At 40.2% G+C, this 20,411-nt stretch overlaps 1 protein-coding gene across 19 annotated transcripts in view; it reads right to left on the reverse strand.

Moving 5' to 3' along the window:
* Positions 1 to 20,411, reverse strand: part of TRIO (trio Rho guanine nucleotide exchange factor) — a 466,181-nt gene that overhangs the window by 210,432 nt on the left and 235,338 nt on the right. For all 19 annotated transcript variants that reach the window (XR_003095137.1, XR_003095138.1, XR_003095139.1 and 16 more), the window contains 2 exons: positions 9,632 to 9,754; positions 2,434 to 2,625 (listed from right to left, as the gene is read on the reverse strand). Coding sequence is in view for 16 of the 19 variants with exons in the window: in XM_025209612.1 (XP_025065397.1) it covers positions 2,434 to 2,625; positions 9,632 to 9,754 (315 nt within the window). In the remaining 3 variants the exon portion in view is untranslated. The remainder of the gene's footprint in view (positions 1 to 2,433; positions 2,626 to 9,631; positions 9,755 to 20,411) is intronic.

The raw sequence follows: 20,411 nt of genomic DNA on the forward strand, positions 1-20,411 counted from the left end.
GGTGCCCAGAACTGGATGCAGTACTCCAAATGGGGCCTGACCAAGGTTGCATAGAGGGGGAGGATCACCTCCTTGGACCTGCTTGAGATGCATCTGTGGATGGATGACAAGCTGCGGTTAGCCTTTCTGACTGCATCCCCACATTGGCGGCCCATGTTCATCTTTGAGTCAATAATGACTCCAAGATCCTTTTCTGCCTCTGTGCTGGTGAGAGGGGAGTTCCCCAGCCTGTTGGTTTGCTGCTGGTTCTTCCTCCCCAGGTGCAGTACCTTGCACTTGTCAGTGTTGTAACCCATCCTATTCTCATCCACCCACCCCTGTAACCTGTCCAGATCTGACTGCAGCTTGTCCCTCCCCTCTAGCGTGCCCACCTCCCCCACATCTTAGTGTCATCTGCGAATTTGAACAAGGTGCTATTCACCCCCTCATCCAAGTCGCAGATGTTGAACAGTGCAGGCCCAAGGACCGAGCCCTGCGGAACCCCACTGCCCACATCCTTCCAGGTCGGAACAGACCCGTCCACCACCACTCTCTGGGTAGGGCCCTCCAGCCAAGTGGCAACCAATCTGACCATGTAGGGATTGACACCACAGTTGCCTAATTTTTTTAATGAGAATGGGGTGAGAGACAGTGTTTAAGGCTTTTCTGAAGTCCAGAAAGACTACGTCCACTGCAAAATAAGTTGACCCCCAAAATAATATCACATAGGACAAGTTTACTCAAAACTGTAATAGATAAAGTTGCATGAGATAGAAACAAAGAGTTAGTTCTTGTCTGGTTCTACTTAGTTTTTTCTTCCAGGTCTGCTGGAGCATATTATGGAAGAACTTGAAAAAGACAGCCACAGAACCTGGCCCCTAAGGGCCTGGTTGAAACAGGCTTCCACCAAAATAACTGTGTACCATTGCAAATGCAGAACAAGCCAAATTATTCCAAAGAGTAAATAAATCAAGATAGGAAGGTTTTACATCAAATAGTCTAATAGCATCTAGGGGAACAGAAGCACTACACATCTGGACAGGCTCACCAGGATTCCTAATGCACGAATCACCAGAAAGTCTGTCCTTTCTCAATCACTTCTTCCCTTCCTCTGCATCTCCCATCTCTTATTCTCCCATCTCTATTGCATCTACTGATGCAGAGTATAGCCCTTTTCAGCCCTTCTTCGTGAAGCTAACAAAAATAGATAATGCAGAAATAAACAGAATAAAAATAGGAGTAAGAACTTTTTTGGCATTTGACCAAGGCTGCCATTTCTCTGCTGCATTAATGGTGGATAAGCAGCAGTAGGTATTAGAGGAACATGAAGCAAAGCAGCAGTACAGCTCAATTATGAGAAATATAAAGGGAAGCTTAATTTGAAAGATTTTCGTCATTTGGCAATGAGGTAAGAATAGTGGGGGGAGAGAGAAGGGAGGAGGATGAGAAGAACAATAGAGATATAATGAAGTAGAAATACTGAAACCACTAGTTGAGCAACATGTATTTATGGTGTAGAGTTATGAAGAAATGTAATAGTGAATATGTTTGCAGACTATTAGCCTTGGGGAATTGGTAGAAGTATCAGACATGCACATATCAAAATATGCCTATCTGGTAAAGTATTTTGCAGAACAGAGCACTTTGGCTACTATCTTTCTCAAAAGCATGAATCTGGCTCCAAAGTCAAAAAGTCAAGGACCAAAATTATAATAATAAAATGAATTCGCTATTCTAATATTATAAAAGCCTAAGTCTGTCTGTCCAGCCATCTGTAACACTTTATTTGCACTCTGATTGGCTGACGGAAACAGCGAATCAGTGCTCCAAGCGTGGGGGGAGCGCCGCCATGATTCCGAAGACACACCAAGGACCAGACAGGGGGTGGGGGAGCTGAGGCCAGTGCTGCTGATAGGCCAATACCTACTGCTGTTATTGTTTCTGCCAATTCTCTTTTTGAAAGAAATCAAGGAGAATTCCTTCTGCTACTGGTATAGCATTCAAGTGAAATGGAAGGGATTTGGGATTTGGAGAGGGCTCTCAGCTGAGAATCCAAACATAAATTGCAACTCACCTTCAGTAAATCAACTGACCTCTGAACTTCTTCTTCCCTCTCAACCACAAATGTCACCAGAAAAGAAACTGCACCTTTTAAAAAACTCTATACAGCACTTAAGTTAAAAGGGGCATGAACTCAGAGAAAGCCATCAAGTGTTACTATAAGCCAACAACAGGCTATTACATCTACTGAGAAATATGTGAGGGACTAGGAAAACATGGAACAACCAAACACTGTACTTAAAATAAAATTAGAAAAGCACAGCTCAGTCTCAACTAAAAACTCTCCATACAGTTGGGGTTCACTTATCTGATTGCAAAAATTTTATAGGGTGACAATGGACAGCTTCCATTTTATGTCTCCCATAGTTTTCCGTGTTTTGTCATGGAAATTACCTCTTTAACGTGAGTGTGAAAAGACACAGACATATCCAGCAGGATCTTGCGTTGCTCCACACGCCGAACAAAGTCCTGTATCCGGTCTTCAAGCTGATGGGCAGCCTGATAAATCTCTTCTGGGTCACACTCCCCTGTCTGAGCCAGTTGCTCAGCTGCTTCAAGTAATTTATCTGCATTGGTATATGTATTCTGCAGAACAGTAAGAAACAGTTCTGTTGAGTTAAATATGTTTAAGTCAACACTGACTGAAAACACAGTTTTAAGCTGTAATAGCATTGCCCTTGGTTGGAATCCAACTGGAAAAAAAGAAGCCGTTAAATATTAGGTTTCTGAAATGTCATGTTAGTAGCCTTGTCATCATTACAGTACATACTTTACTGAAATCCTCTGACCATGTCTGTTACACTGGAGGAAAGAGAATATCCATCTATATCAGCTGTCACTTCACTCTATAGAGCAGTACACTGTCATGTTTTTTAGCCTACAGCCAATTACTAGTACAAAGACAACATCTACCAATGCCTGCTTAACTTGGCTTCAGTTTCACAGTAACACTAAGATCTGATTACTTTTTCCTGAGGATGCTAGTAGGATGGGAATTATTTCAGTGGTATATAAAAAAATGTAAGGACATCCATGTCTGCCTCTTTTATAACAGATTCAGGACCTGGTCTATTCCTTTTCAGACTAGTCCCAAAACCCCACCGAACAGCTTTATGGTCCAATAACTTATAAATTATCATTTTTAAAAGCTATTTAACAGACCAGGATAAACAGGATGAGAGGCAGGAAGAAAGTTTTTTTTTTTTTTAAGTCCTTTGCAAAAGACAAAAAAGGTTTAAATCCCACTTTACTACTGCAATTAGGCAATATTCCATTTAACCAGCAGTAGCAAGGTAAGAAGAATTTACAATAAATTCTAGGTTCCTTACAATATACAATTACAACAGTTGCAAGCTATTTAACTCCAGGTAAGAACCTGTAAAAAGTTCAGGTGCTAATGCCTGAATAATTTCAGAGAGGGAGCAAGTGAGGCAAGTACTGGTAGCATAGGAGGAGGGAGGATTTGGGGGGAAGAGAGAATGTTGATCTACGCTTTTTGAAAAATAAGATAGACATCAGCAGTTTAAAAAATAAATAAGAGGAGCTCAAATCAGAGCACAAAAAGTACCATCCAAGAAAGAAAACTTTTAGAGCAAGTTTCTACACTCAAACCAAAACATTGAAGTAGCAATTTTACTTCACATAGTCCTCTCAGCTTCAACCATATGCTATATAGACTTTCCACATGCTATATATTTAAAATAATTTGTTAATCAATGACTTGTTGCCTTGAGGGAATTGGCACAAGATTGCAGGGTTTAGTATTTCTAACAATAGGAGAACTTGATGTCCTCTCTCACAAGTAGTGATGAGGCCTAGACTACCCAGGAGCTTTACTGTGGTCGTACAAGTAAACCCTCCTATGGTAGACACTACAAATTTTGGGAAACAGCTTATGTCAATATCAGGAATATCAGCTTATGTCAATATCAGGAATATCAGAATATTCCATTCTCTGAAATATCAGTGTGATGCCCTATTTTGCCAGTTTAACTGGTAGTAGTTTTTTTGTTGATACAATGCCATAAAAATAAAACATCTGTGTCAGTCATTACAATATCCACAACAGTTTCCACTCCAAACCTGCTTAAATCATGTGCAGAAATCATCTTTCTACCCTGGCTCTGACAGTTACTGGGTAAGTCCTGCAAAAGTTATTTATATTGTTGTGCTTCTCCATGTACAAACTTGGATTTGAGTTAATTTGAGAAGAAAAGTAATCTCATGTTTAGTTTACAGGTGTGTATAAAATTGCTTTGGATTTCTTGCTTGAAAACTGTTATTGATTGTTTTCATTCCATCCAGAAAGAGCACACACCAACTGCAGAAGCTTCCGCAGCCTGACAAAGGGTTTTTAAACTCGAAAGCTTGCTTAATATTTTTTCCCCAACTATTTAAGTTAGTCTAATAAAAGATATCAGATTCACCAAAAGAAGCTTGTCTGCCTATGCCCTTAGACCAACACGGCTACAATCTACACCCCTGTTATCGACTGAAAGCACTTGAAAATCATCTTAACACATTTTCATATTAAATCTGTGATGTTTGTGTTTGCCTGTCTTTATGCCTGTTTAGATTAATCGTAGTGCCTGCCTCAATATTTCTTTGAAAAACATGGTCTTTTTCCTCACTTTTTCTGTCCTGCCTTCTGTTATTCCATAAATAATCAAATGTCATCACATGAACACTTTAATGAAGGCATACATGTCCTACAAACTGAACACAGGTTCTTGAATTGGATGCAACACGCTGCAGAGCCCAAATTGGTTAGTTTTTGTAATGCATGTAGTATAACCAAGTTATGGTGGCTCACAAAGCAAATGGGGACTACCTTTACAATTACACATTTACAGCTCCTTGCCAGATGTATTACCACCAGCTCTTCAACCCTAATCAGAGGCTGTCTGTGTCTCAGGTCTTCTACCTCAGGAAAAATGCACCCCTTCTAGGTAACAGAATTTATTACTTAGTTCCACACCAGCAGCTCAAAACATGACAGTTCAGAACCCCTTCTGATTAAATGTTCATGTTTTAAGTGCTATAATCAAAACTCAAATATAAAAACCAAAGTAGTTCAATTCTCAAACTGATAACCTTTAGGAATGCTAGCAACTGTGAAGGAACTCAAGGGCAACTCCCAGATTTGACTGACTTCATTATTTATCTTGTTAAAACTGATAAGATTTAACAAGATAAATTTAACAAGATAAAATCTTTTTTTTTTGAGTATTCCAAGAGCTTCCTCCATCTATCAGATTCATCTTTCCACCAACTGGGAAATGACCTAGTTGAATGTAATAGTTGAAAGTTACTTTTGAAGGGATTCCATACAACATCTGCAAAGAGCAAACAGCAAAATGGTAAGCTCTCACACTTAGTAGAATATTCCTTCACACACTATTAACGTGCATGAAATTTGTGACAGTTGCAGTCTGGGGAAGGGAAGTCTTTCATTCTAGTCTTTCACAAACCAGACTGCCAGTACCCAATCAGCAACCCCTTCTACAATAGACAATTGGAAGACAACAGAAGGAAGAGTTACAGGAAGACTGTTTTGCTTTTAATACAACCTCCTGTTCCTTAGAGCAGTAATTTTGATATCTAGTAGTCTCATTATTTAAAAACATTCACCCCACACGCTACCTACATTCCTACCCATAGTTCTAGAATAACCACATTTCCAGTGAGAGACTGCAGGATCACTTCATTGCAAGGAATGGGACAGCTCACATATTTTAACATACATAGTTAACATTTGTGTAAATGCTTTCCTATGGCCTCTGGTGACCACAATATTTAAACGTGAGTCTGAAGTTTCCTTCATAGTTGAAGCTGCCATCCATTTCTGCAAAGCTATGCAAAAGGCTGTCATGAGGGTTTTGATTAAACCTAGCAAACTTATTATTTTGAAGTGCTCCACACTGAACTGAATCATTTTGCCTGAAAAGTAGAAAAGGTGCCTGGGAAAAAGACACCTCACATCAGACCTTACAAAATAGGGAAGAAAATAGACCCTTTCTTTTATACTAAGAATGTTAGTTAACAAAGTCCACAGAAGCTGTACAAGTACAGTGGAAAAACAAAACAAAACAAAACAAAACAAAACTTGAGGCCTACTGAATCCCACTAGTTACAGGATTTTTAAGTACTTGGCCAGTTCAGCACTATGTGAACACGAAGTCCAGCTCTAGGGAGCATGAAGTCATTGAAAAACAACAGAGGAATCATTTCCATTCTTACTAATGGAGAAGCTGAGAAAACAGTGTTTCATAATAAGGGCTTATATGTTGGTGCTGGTTGAATTAAAACTACAGGATTCCATGAACACCGTGTGCCCCCTCCGGAGGCTGGGGGGACACAGCAAGCTCCCACAGGCACTGGTGGGGTGCCGGCAGTGGGAGCGTGGCGGCCGCCAGGGTCAAGCTCCTGCAGGCAGCCACAGCGGTGTTGGTGGTGAGGGGGAAAGGGGGGGAGCAGAGACCGGCTGCAGGCACCACCAGCAGTGCTTTTTGCAGGGGGTGCACTGCCAAGCTCAGGGGGTGTATGTATACTCAGGTGCAGCCCCTACATGTTGCCAATGCAGGAGTCAATTGAACTTAGTTCTACACTTGGTTCATTTACCCAATGCTTTAAAAACCCTGCTCTTCTCTAATGGCCAATATCAGGCAAAGGGAAGGAAAAGACTGGTAAAAAAAAGGCTACGACATCAAATGACCCAGCTGCTATTTAAAATGTCGTTTCATTCTTCAGGTCGCTGTACATTGGTGCTACGCGGGAGTCTACATTTGACTCCTGACAGGTGCGGCGCGTAGGGGGTGCACGTGCACCCCTTGCGCATGGTGGTGCACCACCTATAAAAAGGTCCCCCAAAAAAGTGTTTTTGTGTATAGCAGGCTTCAAGAGATAAAAAAGCAGGCAAGTGAGTAGACTCAAGGGCTGGTCCTTTGCTGGAAATAATCGTCCATTTGATAGAAACTGTTAGCAATGGCTGATGTCTGTAGTGCTATGAAACAGGTTCTTATATTGCCTTTTCCTGAAGGATTAAAACAATACTTGGGTTTAAATACTCAAAGACAGGGTGTATATTTTTATTGTCTACTTATGTTCAGTTTTAGGCTACAGGAAAAGTTGCAAGCGTGTGCCCTGTTTTGGCAGCCACTGCAGAATCAGAAATTTGTGATGAAAAAACGCATATTAGATCATCTAATTTACTCTTCTGTCAGTGAAAAAATAGCTCTCCACTGTATATTTAAGTACTTTGTCCTGTCTAGCTTTGAATGTCTCGGGCAACAGAGACACCACCCATTCCCAGAAGGGATTATTTTGCAATCTAGTACAATTTAGCTTTAGGAAATGTTTATTTATATTTTGGCTTAAAAAGTTTCCCTTTGTTCATCTACATTATACCTAGAGTACTCCCATTACGCCTTGTATACTTCCCTCCTCCTACAAGGTGTTAACATCCTCCAAGTATTCTCATTCTGTCATCTCTCTTTAATTATATTTTAGGCTCATTTGTATGCAAATATCAAAGTATGAAAATGTATGGACTTCATCTCTGGTGTCTTAGAAGATCAAATTCTAGTTGCTCTGGTCCACAATGCAGCTACTCTGAGCATAGGGGAAGAAAATCAGGTTGTCATTAGTGAAACAATAGATATTTTTAGGGAATCCAGGATTTATGTACAGGACTAAAGCATCTTGGAACTATTTGTGAGAATATAATGAGATGTCTGTTCTCATAGTATTTCAGTTCCTGGATGGTGGAAGGGCTCTAAGGCCAGGTCTCATGTGATAGCTCCATAAAACATATAACTGGAACTCATTGTAACAAATCCCCATTGTCACACATGCAACATATCAGTCCTCAGTGCAGCCTTTGATAAATCCATTCATACTCATCACTGATTCTTTACTTTTGATTCTATTATTTCCCCAGAGTAGTCTGGTTGTCTGAATATAGCTTTTATGAGTTTACTAGAGAATCGTGAAGTTGCACAGTAACTGAAGTTTCCTTAGCAAACAAAGTAAGTTAGACAATCCCCCTGCAAACTGTGTGTGTTGACCATTCTAATGGTGTTAACAAAACCAACTATCAGGTAACGATGCACGAATCAATGTAGTTCACATTTTTACACGCCCCCCTTTTTGGGGGGGAGGGGTACTTAGCCTTCCCTCCACATCTTCAAGAGACAAGCGACTCTTTAAATTAAAAGTCCATTCCTTTTAAGATGGATCAGCGCAATACATTCTTCCAAGCCTCTTAAATACACATTAAGGGGTACACAATGATCACTAGTTGAGCATTACTTATTTCCTATATGAATACTAGGCATACATAAGGTTGCAGCAGTTTAACCATTTCACATCTCTAAGTTTCCTCTCAAATTTTATTTATTTATTTTTCCACACAGTTAATTTTCCTAAAAGCTCTGAAGAAAAAGTACATTGTTTTGTAAATTTTATTGCCAATCACATTTGATGGTAGAGCTGCATGGAAGCTTCCCCAACACAAGAGTTTTGCTCATTTGACAGGAAGAATATTTTGTGTGGATACATCAATTCCACCGAGAGTTCTGAGAGAAACAAGAAAAAGAGGATGGCCAGCTGGCCGGTCAGCCTGGTTTCATGCCACCCCTAGCTCCTCCACTCCTCAACTGCCTAGCTACTGAGTAATCTGGGAGCTGGAGTTGCTACAGCTTCTGGTTTCCTGGCTCTTGAAACAGCCCTGAGACATTGTTTCCAGCACATCCACAGGCTGTTAGCTAAATTTGAGTGCCTACACTTTAAGGCCTCACCGTCACCTTGTATTTCTTAATTTTATTTTATTGCCATTGTCAGAAATATGTTGTTTAATATTTTACTTGACATGGATGTGCCAGGTTCAACCAACTGGTTGAACACCTCACTTCCCAAAGTGTTTTAATTGATTATATTGAAAGATGGGTTTATCATAGGCTCTGTTTATGCTTTTGTTTTCTTATGTGATTGTTTCCATCTTTTCACACTAGCACACTATGATGCAGAAGAACTGATGCAGTCAAGAAACTGCAATGTTCATATCTTTGTTATTTGCAACCCACTTACTCCCTGGTGGGCTGCTGAATTAAGGAGGAGGCCCCTGAGATGTTTGCTGCAGCTTCTGCTTTAAAGAGCACCACTTCTCCACACTACAGGAATATATCAGCTGTCCTGCAGTTATTTGCTATATGGCTCTGTACCTCCCCAATTATTTCAAATGCTTATTTTCACCGGGGAATTAGGAACCCAAACTTGCAAAGTAACCAGGTTCTATTTCATTAGAAAGTTAAGTTTTTAGGCTTCTTACATGCATCTTTTTCCCTTCTTTCACAGTAGTTCTCCCACTTTATTCTTCAAGGGAGAAATGCAACTAAAAAGGAAATGAAAACCTATGCACAACTAAAATAGTTTTAGTTTAGTTAATGCTTAAAGACTTCAATTTCCATGATACAGGAAGGCCTGTTTCTCTGACCAGAAGATCAAACGAGTTTAGTTTAAAAAAAATAAAGTGTTAACATCCTTAAGCAACAACAGCACAATTGGTCAACACGTTGTGGGTTGAAACATTTACCTGTGCTACTTCTTCAAAGTCTTCATGACGTTTCTGCAAAGCTCGAGCGCGATGTAAGGATTTTCCTACCCCGGTGTGTTTGCTAAGGAAAGCTTCCCCATGATTTTCAATCCAATCCAACACCTGTAACAAAGAGCATAAAAATAAGTCTAAAATGTAAAAGGGAAGCATCTGTTTTGCTCCAAATACTGCTTCTGGTTGTTTAAGGAAAGGAAGGCAATAAAATTCAGCTTTCCAAGAACATGAAAAGATCTTATGAGACGAGAATGAAGAACTGTACTGATAGATGTGATATCAATTTCTCCACTACAAACAAAGTTTAAGTTCACCTTGAAAGCTACCTTGACAGTTACCAAACCAGTAGTTCTCTCCAGCCAGCTCAATTAGAATATAATCAAAGTCTACTGTAGTCCCCAGCAAGGAGAACCATCACTATGCAAGCTGCAAGTTCTTTTATAGCTGAATTTAGTTTCCACAGTTCAGTTGGGGGGGGGGAGGGTGTTTGCATTTGGTTATTCTAGAAAACAAATGTTAATCCAAAAGACTTGGATTCTATGTTGACACTGAACTCAGTTTCACACATCTGTTACTTTTAACTTGTTAACAACCTTGGGTCCAATCACTCAGAAGAGGTGGGAATTTAGGGAGTGGTACAAGTAATTGAAACTTTTGGAAAGCAGGGATAGGTTGGTGAGACAAACCCACAAGGTGACTGCCTTCACTGAACGAGAGAAAATAGTCACCCTTGGCGATATTGCTTTTAGGTTCTCTGCAGTCTCTACAGACAACCTCAAAGTAAAAAGAATCACCATTAGAGATTTTTTTTTTAACTTCTCAACAAAAGCTTTGGCTGTGGAGCAGTGCTTGGAATTTTGAAGTCAAGGCACACAGGAAAGCTCTGGTTACAATGACCTTAAAACCTATATGGCATTTTCCTGTAATTAGCTATTAATGAACTTCACATGATCCTAAGCAGCATGTAAATGGATAGCACACTTTCAGTGTGTACAATTTTTCAGGAATGTTCTTATTTCTCTTACAGCGTACTGAGAGACTAAGAAAAGGGACTGTATTCAGAAAGCAATCCCAGAATCATACCATTACATTTCATAAAGGCTTCCAAACTACGACAGGGTTTTCCCCTCAACCATGATTTTAGAGCAAACAAAGGAGGTTCACAAAACAAGTTCTAATTAAGTAGCAGTATCCTTAAAACCAAGTGCCTGGCCCTGCAGATTCTATACTGCACAATGAATTCTTATAGACTGGAAATATTTCTAGAGAATATGTACACACATAATAAATAGCAAATAAATGCATCTCGGAACTGCCATTTGATATCAAACTTTCATTTATTTTCATTGTGTAAATCCTGACTTTCAAAATTACTAAATCTTACTACATTTTTAATATAGTCAGCCAAATAATTATACACCATTGAAAAACAATAGTCAGACAGAGGACAGTCTTCCAGAACACAGCTCTGGAACTGTTAAATGTTACCCACTTAACATTTTAATACCATCAAACAGGTATGCTTAGCACTAAATTTTCTTTTGGGGCTGCAATCTTTATCAAATTTCTCCTGTTCCCTTTTCAGAATTCTGCATGTTATCACACCTTATACAATCATTTGCCAATTTGCTTTACTCAAGTCTACCAGGCAATTTAAGTACTTTTTTCTCCTATTTAGGGCAACATATAAGCCAGGACAGCAATCTAAAAGGAACGAGGATTCTCTTCCTTGGGCAAGACAACAAATTTGCTATGCAAGCCCCATTCTCATAAATACAAATTTAGCTATGAGCTTACATAATCCCTACCTATATTTTTATATAAAAATTCTGTTTTTTCAGAATTGAAACTGGTACTACAGGAACCAAAACAATCCCAAGTTTGATGTTCAGATTTTAGTTGGCAAGAACAATGGTTCAGTTCCTCCTTAAGCTTGTTGCCTTCCATATACATATTTTTATTTGACATAGAACAACCTTTTTCTCCAGTTTATACAGCCTTCTCTCCAGTTTATACAGTCAGTCACTTAAACCCATACTGGACTCCTTTTATGTTGGATAACACAATGAAGAATAAAACAAACATGTTTTTCTGAAGACTATATCAAACTTGTATCTTTTACATTTTTATGGCTTTGTTTCTTTTAACTTTCAAAGGAAGCTGTTGCCAAAGAAAGCTAAGAAAAATCCATTCAAGAGGAGATACCTGCATACAATTAGCACCAACATAAAATGACTACACTTGTCCTAGTATAACTTCAATCCATTTGTAAAAGCTGTACTAAAACCAGTTTTACTGCTACAAGACAGATTAACTTGATCTCTAAAAGAACAATTAAACATCCAACTGAAAGTTGTAGAGTTTCTATTTATCTTAAATAAAAGGTAACAGATGGAAATTTTAAAGTACAGCTATTAACTCCTCTATTTCTATCGTTCTCTTGGCCATTAAGCTCTACCACACAGAATTCTCAGTAGTTTGTAACCTTACGGGGACTAAAACTACTTCATGCACAAGTTTTAAAACATTAACCTCTCCTCCTTGAGCAAATCTCCAAGAATTTCTGAGCTCTCAACCTCAGAAGACAGATATTGTAAAAGGAAATAGGTGGGTAGTTGCCAACCTTGCGCAGAAGTAATTTTTCAAGGATGTTAAGACCAGATGGAATTAGAAAAGAAGAACATACATAGAAGATTCTGCACACAATATTAAGAGCTTCAGAGAAGTGGACACAATTTTTACTTTACTCATTGTTTGCCCACCCACTATTAAAAATCATTAAGGCTCCACTCAGCCCCCAGGAAACAAGTTTAACATCTGTTCCTTGGATGAGGAGACATATTCAACACTGTCCCATGTTAGTGCCAAGAGTGGAAACTAGCTGAAAGCTAGTTTCAAGCTACGCAATTCTAAGAAAGAAGGCCAACATACCACATTGTACTACTGCAATTAAAAGCAGTAATGAAGGAGAGATGTATTGTACTACCACATTTCAGGTTCTCGCTCTCATTACTAATTCACCTTTGATTCAGAAGGGATCAGCATAACAGTATCAGAAACGACATGATCTACAATAGTTTACTACTGCTTTGAAGTGTTTTGAAGGGCAGCTGTACAAATATACATGCTCTCTGAAATATTCCAAAAGCATCTGAAATACTTCAGAGTAGTACTTCCTGAAATGAGATACTAAGGTACTATATTTTGAGGCATTTCAGTTCTTGGTATGCATGCATGAGGGACAGAGGACCCATAGGTCCTTCAGAATCCCAGAGTGCTCTGCTCTCCTGCTCCATAGGAAAAGAAGGGCAAGCAGAGGGGGCAGTCTTGCAGGCTCACTGATAAGACTGCCAGAGCATGCAGCCACTAGCTATCACCCCCTGGTTACAGTTGCACAAACACCTGGGGGCCCATTGCCAATGCTGGGCTCTCCAGCTCCAATCTATTCTAACTCTCCATGCCAGAGATGGGGAATAAAGAGGCAGAGGGGATTGGGGATGGAAAGTTGCAGTCTCAGGAATCCCAGGGCAAGGAGCTGGAGAGTCCCTGCTGCTATGCCCCTCCCCTCCTTCAGAGACATCCTTCACCCCATGAGTGTTCCCCTGACTGGAGAGATCGAGCTGTGACAATTCTTAAATGGTCCAGGGCTATGCATATTTCCCGTAGCTGAAATGCTCCTTTTCTGAAACATTTTCAGGACTGTTTCATTTGGAAAGGTATAAAAAATTACTTCCGTCTGCACCCTCAGTCATACCTAATCATTTCTACTAATTAGGAGGATGTTTCCAAGCAGGAGTGACATGTAGGGGGTGCGCACGGGTGCACCAGAGCATGGTGGTGCACCCCCTATAAAAAGGCACTGCCAACAGTGTCAGTGGCGCCTGTGGGTGGTCGCTGACCCCTGGTCAGTGCTCACCCCCACCTCCACCCGCCATCGACAGAACCAGCGGTGTCTGTGGGAGCTCCACACTTACTGCCACCATGCTCCCACCACCGCCAGGACAGCCATGCCCCTCTAGCCACCGGGGGCACGTGTCGTTCATGTTGTGAAGCCCTCAACAGAGAACTTGAGACCTGTGTGCTCCTTGAAAAATATTTCTAATGAAGGGAAATGAAACACTCTCATGTCAGCCATGACCTTTCCTTAAACAAACGGTAGTGCAAAAGGACAAGAAGTTAATGGATTCTGTTTTCTGGGACCCAGAAAAAAAAATCTATCTACTACAAAGCCAATAGTAGACTGTGATCTATGAAGTCAGAAACGCCAGTCAGCAGGAGTAGGGGAACTTTAATTTTTCTATAAGCACTTCTTGGCAACTGATTTCAGCTTTGTGGACTAACTACAGAAATTCACTCTGGTTTTCCATATGTATAATTAAAATCAACTAAAAAGTGCTGAAGCTGTGATTTTAAAGAGGAACAGTTGCATCCAAGTCATTCCACACTTTCACATGTGAAATACAGCAAAAGCTGTCCGAAGCAGAGCACAGCTGCATGTGGATGTGGGGCAATATGAGTAATAATATGGATTGAAGCCAACTTTGTACTCCAGACGTTGATTGGTAATCCCCGAATTCCTAAAAGTATCCAGGAAGAGAGGAAATCTCGAATTTGGATGCCTGTAGAAAATCAATTTACACTTAGGCTACAGAATGATTCATTATGCTGTCTCTATGTAATGTTCCACAAAAATCTCATCATGCGAGTCAAATGAAGAACATCATTAACTGGAAGCAGCATTGACTTCAAGTGGACCAGATGCAATCCTATACCAGGCAGATTTTTTTCAGTTCTCCAAGAAAAGGGAAGAATCAGACAGCCCATTAAGTCCACTAGTCTCTATCATTGCTTTGAATTTACAAGGAAAGGAGTCTGGTGATGTACGTTAATTTGGAAAGCCCTGAGATACAGAAAGACATAGGCCCATGTTGTGAAGCGACGTGTTACACATGTTAGTACTAAGGAAACTGAAAGAGCCTATCCCAAACACGTGCTTGAAGGTTTACATTTTTTTGCTATTTCAGCCTTAAAATATGGGCTTCCCCCAGATAAATGATTCACTTTTGATGAACTATTTGCGTCAATGTGATTATAAGCAAGTCTGGTTAAAAGTAAAAGGAAAACTTTCCTAGTCAATCATAAATAGGGCTTTGGAGAAGAATTTCCATTCAGTCCACATGAATGAATCTTAAAGCTTTGTAGACAAAATGGAGACGACATAAAGGATGCTCTATTCCTTAAGGTATTTTTTCAATAGGGAGAAGATTTAAAGAGTAAACTAAACTTAAGAAACTTATCTCAAGTTCTTATAACCACCTCAGATGCATGTAATGTATTGTTTTCCCAAGACCTCTGGTATGTGCATATGTTCCTACACACCTGCATACCCACTTTGCTACAGGGCAAGTAAGACTGTTTCACAACTTCCCAACCCCATGTAGTTCCCTATGGACCTCTTTGTCAAAGTAAAGCAATATCAGCACTATGACACTATAGTGCAGGCACCAAGTTATTAAGTCATTGTGCAATCTTGACCATCTGTCTCTGCTCATCTAGTCAGGCCAACTTTCCCTTATACCTACATTTAATGCCAATACTGTTCCTCTATTAAAAGCAGAGTCAGCAATCAAAACTTGCTTCCTTCCTTCCTATTAATATTGCTAGGATTGCTGTGGTAAGCTTGAGTACTATCTGCCCCATTTACTTTATGCACTTTGGAAACTTGCTCTATTGTTCCTTTTATGGATAGTTAAGTCAATTCCTCTTTTTGAACCAATCCTTTCCTAAGCAACAGTTGGGCACACAAAATGAAGTGTAGAAGTTGTTTTGCAGTTACTAAATACCAGTCTTCCACACAAGGGTGTTTTTTAAATATTATTTTCAAGTTTAATAGTGAACCATACTTTGTCCTTACCAAACATGGCATGTCTCTGGTCTCGACCTCACTTCTCAAACTCTAGCCATTCCCACAATTAAATTAAGCTCCCTATCTTGTAATCAGTTTTAATCCTGCTGCTAGGTTCACTCACACCATTAGCCAACAATTCTGCTCTTGCTCTGCCTCAAGGTATTACATTTTATCCGGTGTTTCAGCTTTTTAGTGAAGGACAAGACCTAGATTTTCTCTCTACGTGAATTTGTGGCCATTTAGGCCAAATTTAGTTTAGATTTTTTTAAAAGGATACACCACTATACCCAGTTTGGCTTTACACAGGATACCTCTAACAGTCCAACAAAGAACAGCCCAAAAGAATACAGTTATGCATTCATCTCTGTGTTCAAGTTCTGTTGGGCTACTGTTTGGGGAAACAACTCATTGCATATATATTAGAGCTGTGTGAAGCTTTGGTAGCTGATTCGATTCAGAGAAGATCCAGCCCAATTCAGGGACCAAATCTATGAATCTGAATCAAAATCGGAGACCAATTAAAAGCTACGAATCCATTCGAAGTATCCGAATCAATTCGGAAAAGATTTGGCCTCTTCGGAGATTCAGCCATAGACCAAACAGGCAGCTGATAGCTGCCTCCAGCTGGTTTGTTGAGACAGACACAGGCACAGCCGAAGGAGCTGTGGGAGAAGCCCCAATGGTTGCCCTGACTGGCCCCATCCCCCTCCTGGCACTTAAAAAATAAATAAACAAATAAAAATAAAATAAAAAAAGCCCCGCACTCACCACCTCTGGCACAGGCCATTGAGGCCTCTGGGCGCTCTTGGCAGAGCCTCCTGCACAGCACGGGACAGTGGGGAGTCAATGGGGATTGTCCTCCCTCCAGCCTGGCACCCATGTGGCAGCTGCCCCATGGCGTGGGCACAGCGTGCTTTCTGGGAGCTGGGGTGGCTCCATGTCACCTGGAGTCCAGCTCCACTCAGCCCTGGCTCCCAGGCAGCGTGCGGTGCCCTACTGAGCTGCGCTGCACCCATGCCATGAGGCAGCTGCCATGTGGGTGCAAGGCAGGGGAGGAGGGGGCTCTGCCACGATCACCCAGATGCCCCAATCATTGCTGCTGCAGCTGGTGAGTGCGGTCCTTTTTTTTTTTTAAAGGGCCAGGACTAGACTGGTGCTGGGCAGTGAATAGGGATGGGCAGGGCAGCCATGGGGGCTTCTCCTATGGCTTCCCCCCTTTGGGAAGAGGCAGGCACAGCCAGAGGAGCTGCAGGAGAATCTGCAGCTGCCTGGAAGTGCCTGCCTCTCCCTGGCCAATCCAAAATCATCGAATCTCTCCGAATCAGCACTGAATCTTCTGAAGCTGATCAGGACAGTGATCTGAATCTCTGAATCGAATCACTGTCCTCTGAATTGGTCAAATCTGAATCCGAGTCAAATAGTTCCCTATTCACATAAGCCTAATATACATCTGCTCTATTTGATCAAGATATTCTCACGATGCTTTCTGACATCTCATCGCCACGGATCTGCATTTTCCATTCGCCATGGAAAAATGCAGGAAAATGTGTATTTTCTCATTTTAAGGTGGAAAAAGCAGATTTTCCTCATTTTAAGGAGAAAGATGCAGATTTTCTCCTTTTAAGGAGAAAAATGCCAGAAACACTAGGTTTCCCCTTGCAGGCTGGCAGAATTCTAGGGTGGGGAGGCTTGCTGCCACCACCAGCCTGGCAGCAAGTCTGGGGACTGCCATGGTGGTTGGGAGCCTGGGACCGCCATGGTGAGGTACTTCCTTCCCGCCCAGCAGCAGTGGAGATTTTTCTATAAGCAGTGCCTGCCTGTTGCTACCAGGCATGCAGGCAGTGCCTTGAGGCACTGGTAAGCTTGCAAATTGCAACATTGTTTTTGAGGGAGGGAGGGAATCAGACAATTTGCGATTTTTAAACAGACAAAACCAGGATCCCTGTCATCATGCATCATGTCTGCATACACCTGTATAGATGCACACAATTTTGAATAAGTATCTCATCTGCATTATCCTATATCATTGCTACTAATATCCATAGGGCATAATCAAAAGTTGTCAACAAGACATTTACGACGTTTCGGGAACTAAAAATTGATTTTTTCTTCAAATCTTTAAAAATCATGGAGGAGGATCTCTCTGAGCTTCATTGACTTTTTCATGATATTAAGCATATTTGATATGCTTCAACATGATCTTCATGGGAATAGCTTGCCTCTCATAAAAATCATAGACCATCACAGCTACAATACATTCTGACTTTAGATCACAGGAACCACATTTTCAAATCATCATTTATACAATGGATTGAAATGAACAAAAACAATGTGTAAGTATTTACCCAGCAAAGCAATTCAAGTTAATTGTTCAGTTTTTGTTATTATTTATCTAAAAGATATGTATAACTGTAAGTTTCATCTGCAACAACTACTATTTGTTTGTTACAGAAAATTCAGATTTATGATACTGAGACTTTCTGAATTTGATATTTCATTAAGCTAGCTAGACCTTCATTGATATACTTTCTGATGTACTTTCTGACTACTTTCTGAGGCTACAAGGCTTAAATATCTAATGGAAGGGAAAATATAAATTGAAAGCACCAATGCAAAAGCTCAATCAGGCATAAAAAACACAGTTGATTACTTGGAGGTAACCCTCTGAAGAACTAGTGAAATATAGACTCAAAGAAAGGTTTTCAGCGTCACAAAAAAGGAACAGGTTCCCTTCATTCATTATCTTCAACAGTCCTGTTCTTCCTCTAAAGCAGAGTGGACCATGTAGGACTTCTCATAACCCTACAGCCTCCTTGAAATCCTCTTCTAGGATTTGCACTAGGCTTTGTGAAATATCCTGGTTATCTCTTACCACCCCAGCAAGGTCAAAAAGGCCATTCAGAAAAACACGGATGTTTCTGTTCATGTTTTCGTTAACCAATGACATTTTGCTGACAGTTTTTTGAATTCCAAATCTTATAGGAAAGTATTAGTAATAATACTAATCTTATAGGTTAGTATTATTACTAACAATAATAATTTTCTTTTGACTAATACTGTACAACCTTTATTTTCTACTAAGATACTTCCATGATCCTCTTCTACTTTGTCTGACAGCTCACAGCTATTTGGCTTTACTAGAAGACTGATTTATTACCTTCACCTTACATTAGCAGGTGACAGAGAAATGCCCTCAACAAAACAAACTTAAACAAACCTGAAATTTATTTTTCTACCTTTACAATTATTTCATGTCTCTCAAAAGCATAGTTTCCTTTACATTTTTTTCTACAACTAGAAAATTGACTAAACACATAAAGCACATAGCCAGTCGCTTGATTGAATTAACTTCTGACATCCTTGCAGTATATGGGAGAGCCAAGCAGAGTAGTAAAGTGTTTTATGGCACACATTCACATGCATTTCACCTTCAAGACTTACCTTGTCTCATTCATTACCAGCAAGAAATTATAGCACATCATAGTCTGTACACTAACTTAACTCCCAAGTCACAAGATACTGGTATTTAAGCAACTTTGTTACATAAACTACAATCTTCTTGCAGTAGAAAGTAATGGCGTTGACCTTTTAGAACCAATTAGCACACATATGACTAATTGAACCAAAAGGAACAATCACTGTAGTTGAAGGCTCTCTATGTAAGTATTTTAAAATATGTAATAGTTTGTTTCAACGATGCACAATTTCATTATGAACCTCCTTAAGATTTGAGGTTTAGCTTCTAAAAGTTATTTCCTCAAAAACAAGGTCATAAGTAAGTAACTTTCCTGATGTTTTTACTCTGCTATTTAACAACACTACTTCCTTAAGTTTCTCTAAGAGATGTGGCTGCTACCTTTTGTAAGCAAGTGCCAAACAATAGCCAAAGATTACTTCCCTCTCATCTCGCTACCTCAGGTTAACAAAAAACTATGCCCTGCTGTTTCCACAGCACTGCCTGGTAGACATCATCAAGCAACCAATACTTGCCATCTAACTAGGAATTTCGTATCATCTCAACTGACATGGCACAGAAACCAAGAAAGGTCTGTTCAATTCATGAATGAAAGGAAATAATTGTCTAGAGGTCTAAATATACCTCATGGTCACTCAGTCTCCACCTGCAACCTAAACTCTGATTTTGGTTACCAGTGCAGCATTAATGAAACATCAGTCTGTACAAATCCATTTCCTAACCTGTAAGATTAAATCAACATCTACTTTGACCAAAGCATCTATAATGCTTCCAGCATTATATTGGTAGTAGCTAAGTTTCAAGTAAACTCAAAGATTTAATGACTTGCTTATAAGCTAGCTCTTAAAACTGGAATGACTTACTGGGAACAGTTGAAGATGGCAGAGCACTTTTTCTAAGTAGGCAAGATAAACCTTGTTGTCTGATTCAGCTTCTCACTCAACAGCTGTATTCAATTCAAGCCAAGGTTCAGTGCAAATGAACCACAGTGTTAAGCATCACTAGATTATTTTCAGTAATTCATTACTGGCACTTTAACATTAAAAAAAAATGTATTGCCACTACTTTTTGTATTCCAATCAATACAACAGTGGCTACTAGTTATTCTGTATTTGGGGCTCTGACATTTTACAGCAGGGGTTTTCAACTTTTTTTAACAAGTGTACCCCTTCTGCCTCAGAGTTTCAGCTCATATACCCCTTTATATTTTTCTCTTGTTTTTAACGCACACTCTTGCTTGTTTTGTTTTGTGTTGTGTGGGTGGGGGGGGGGGGGGGGGGGGGGGGGCGCGCAGACTGAGGTCCCCGTGGTGAAGGAGGGAGTGGGCCTGAGGCAGGAGCAGGGCCAGGCGCTGCACAGTCGGTGCGGAGCGTGAACCTGAG

The sequence above is a fragment of the Alligator sinensis genome, unplaced genomic scaffold, assembly GCF_000455745.1.
Source record: "Alligator sinensis unplaced genomic scaffold, ASM45574v1 scaffold420_1, whole genome shotgun sequence".
Lineage (NCBI taxonomy): Eukaryota > Metazoa > Chordata > Crocodylia > Alligatoridae > Alligator > Alligator sinensis.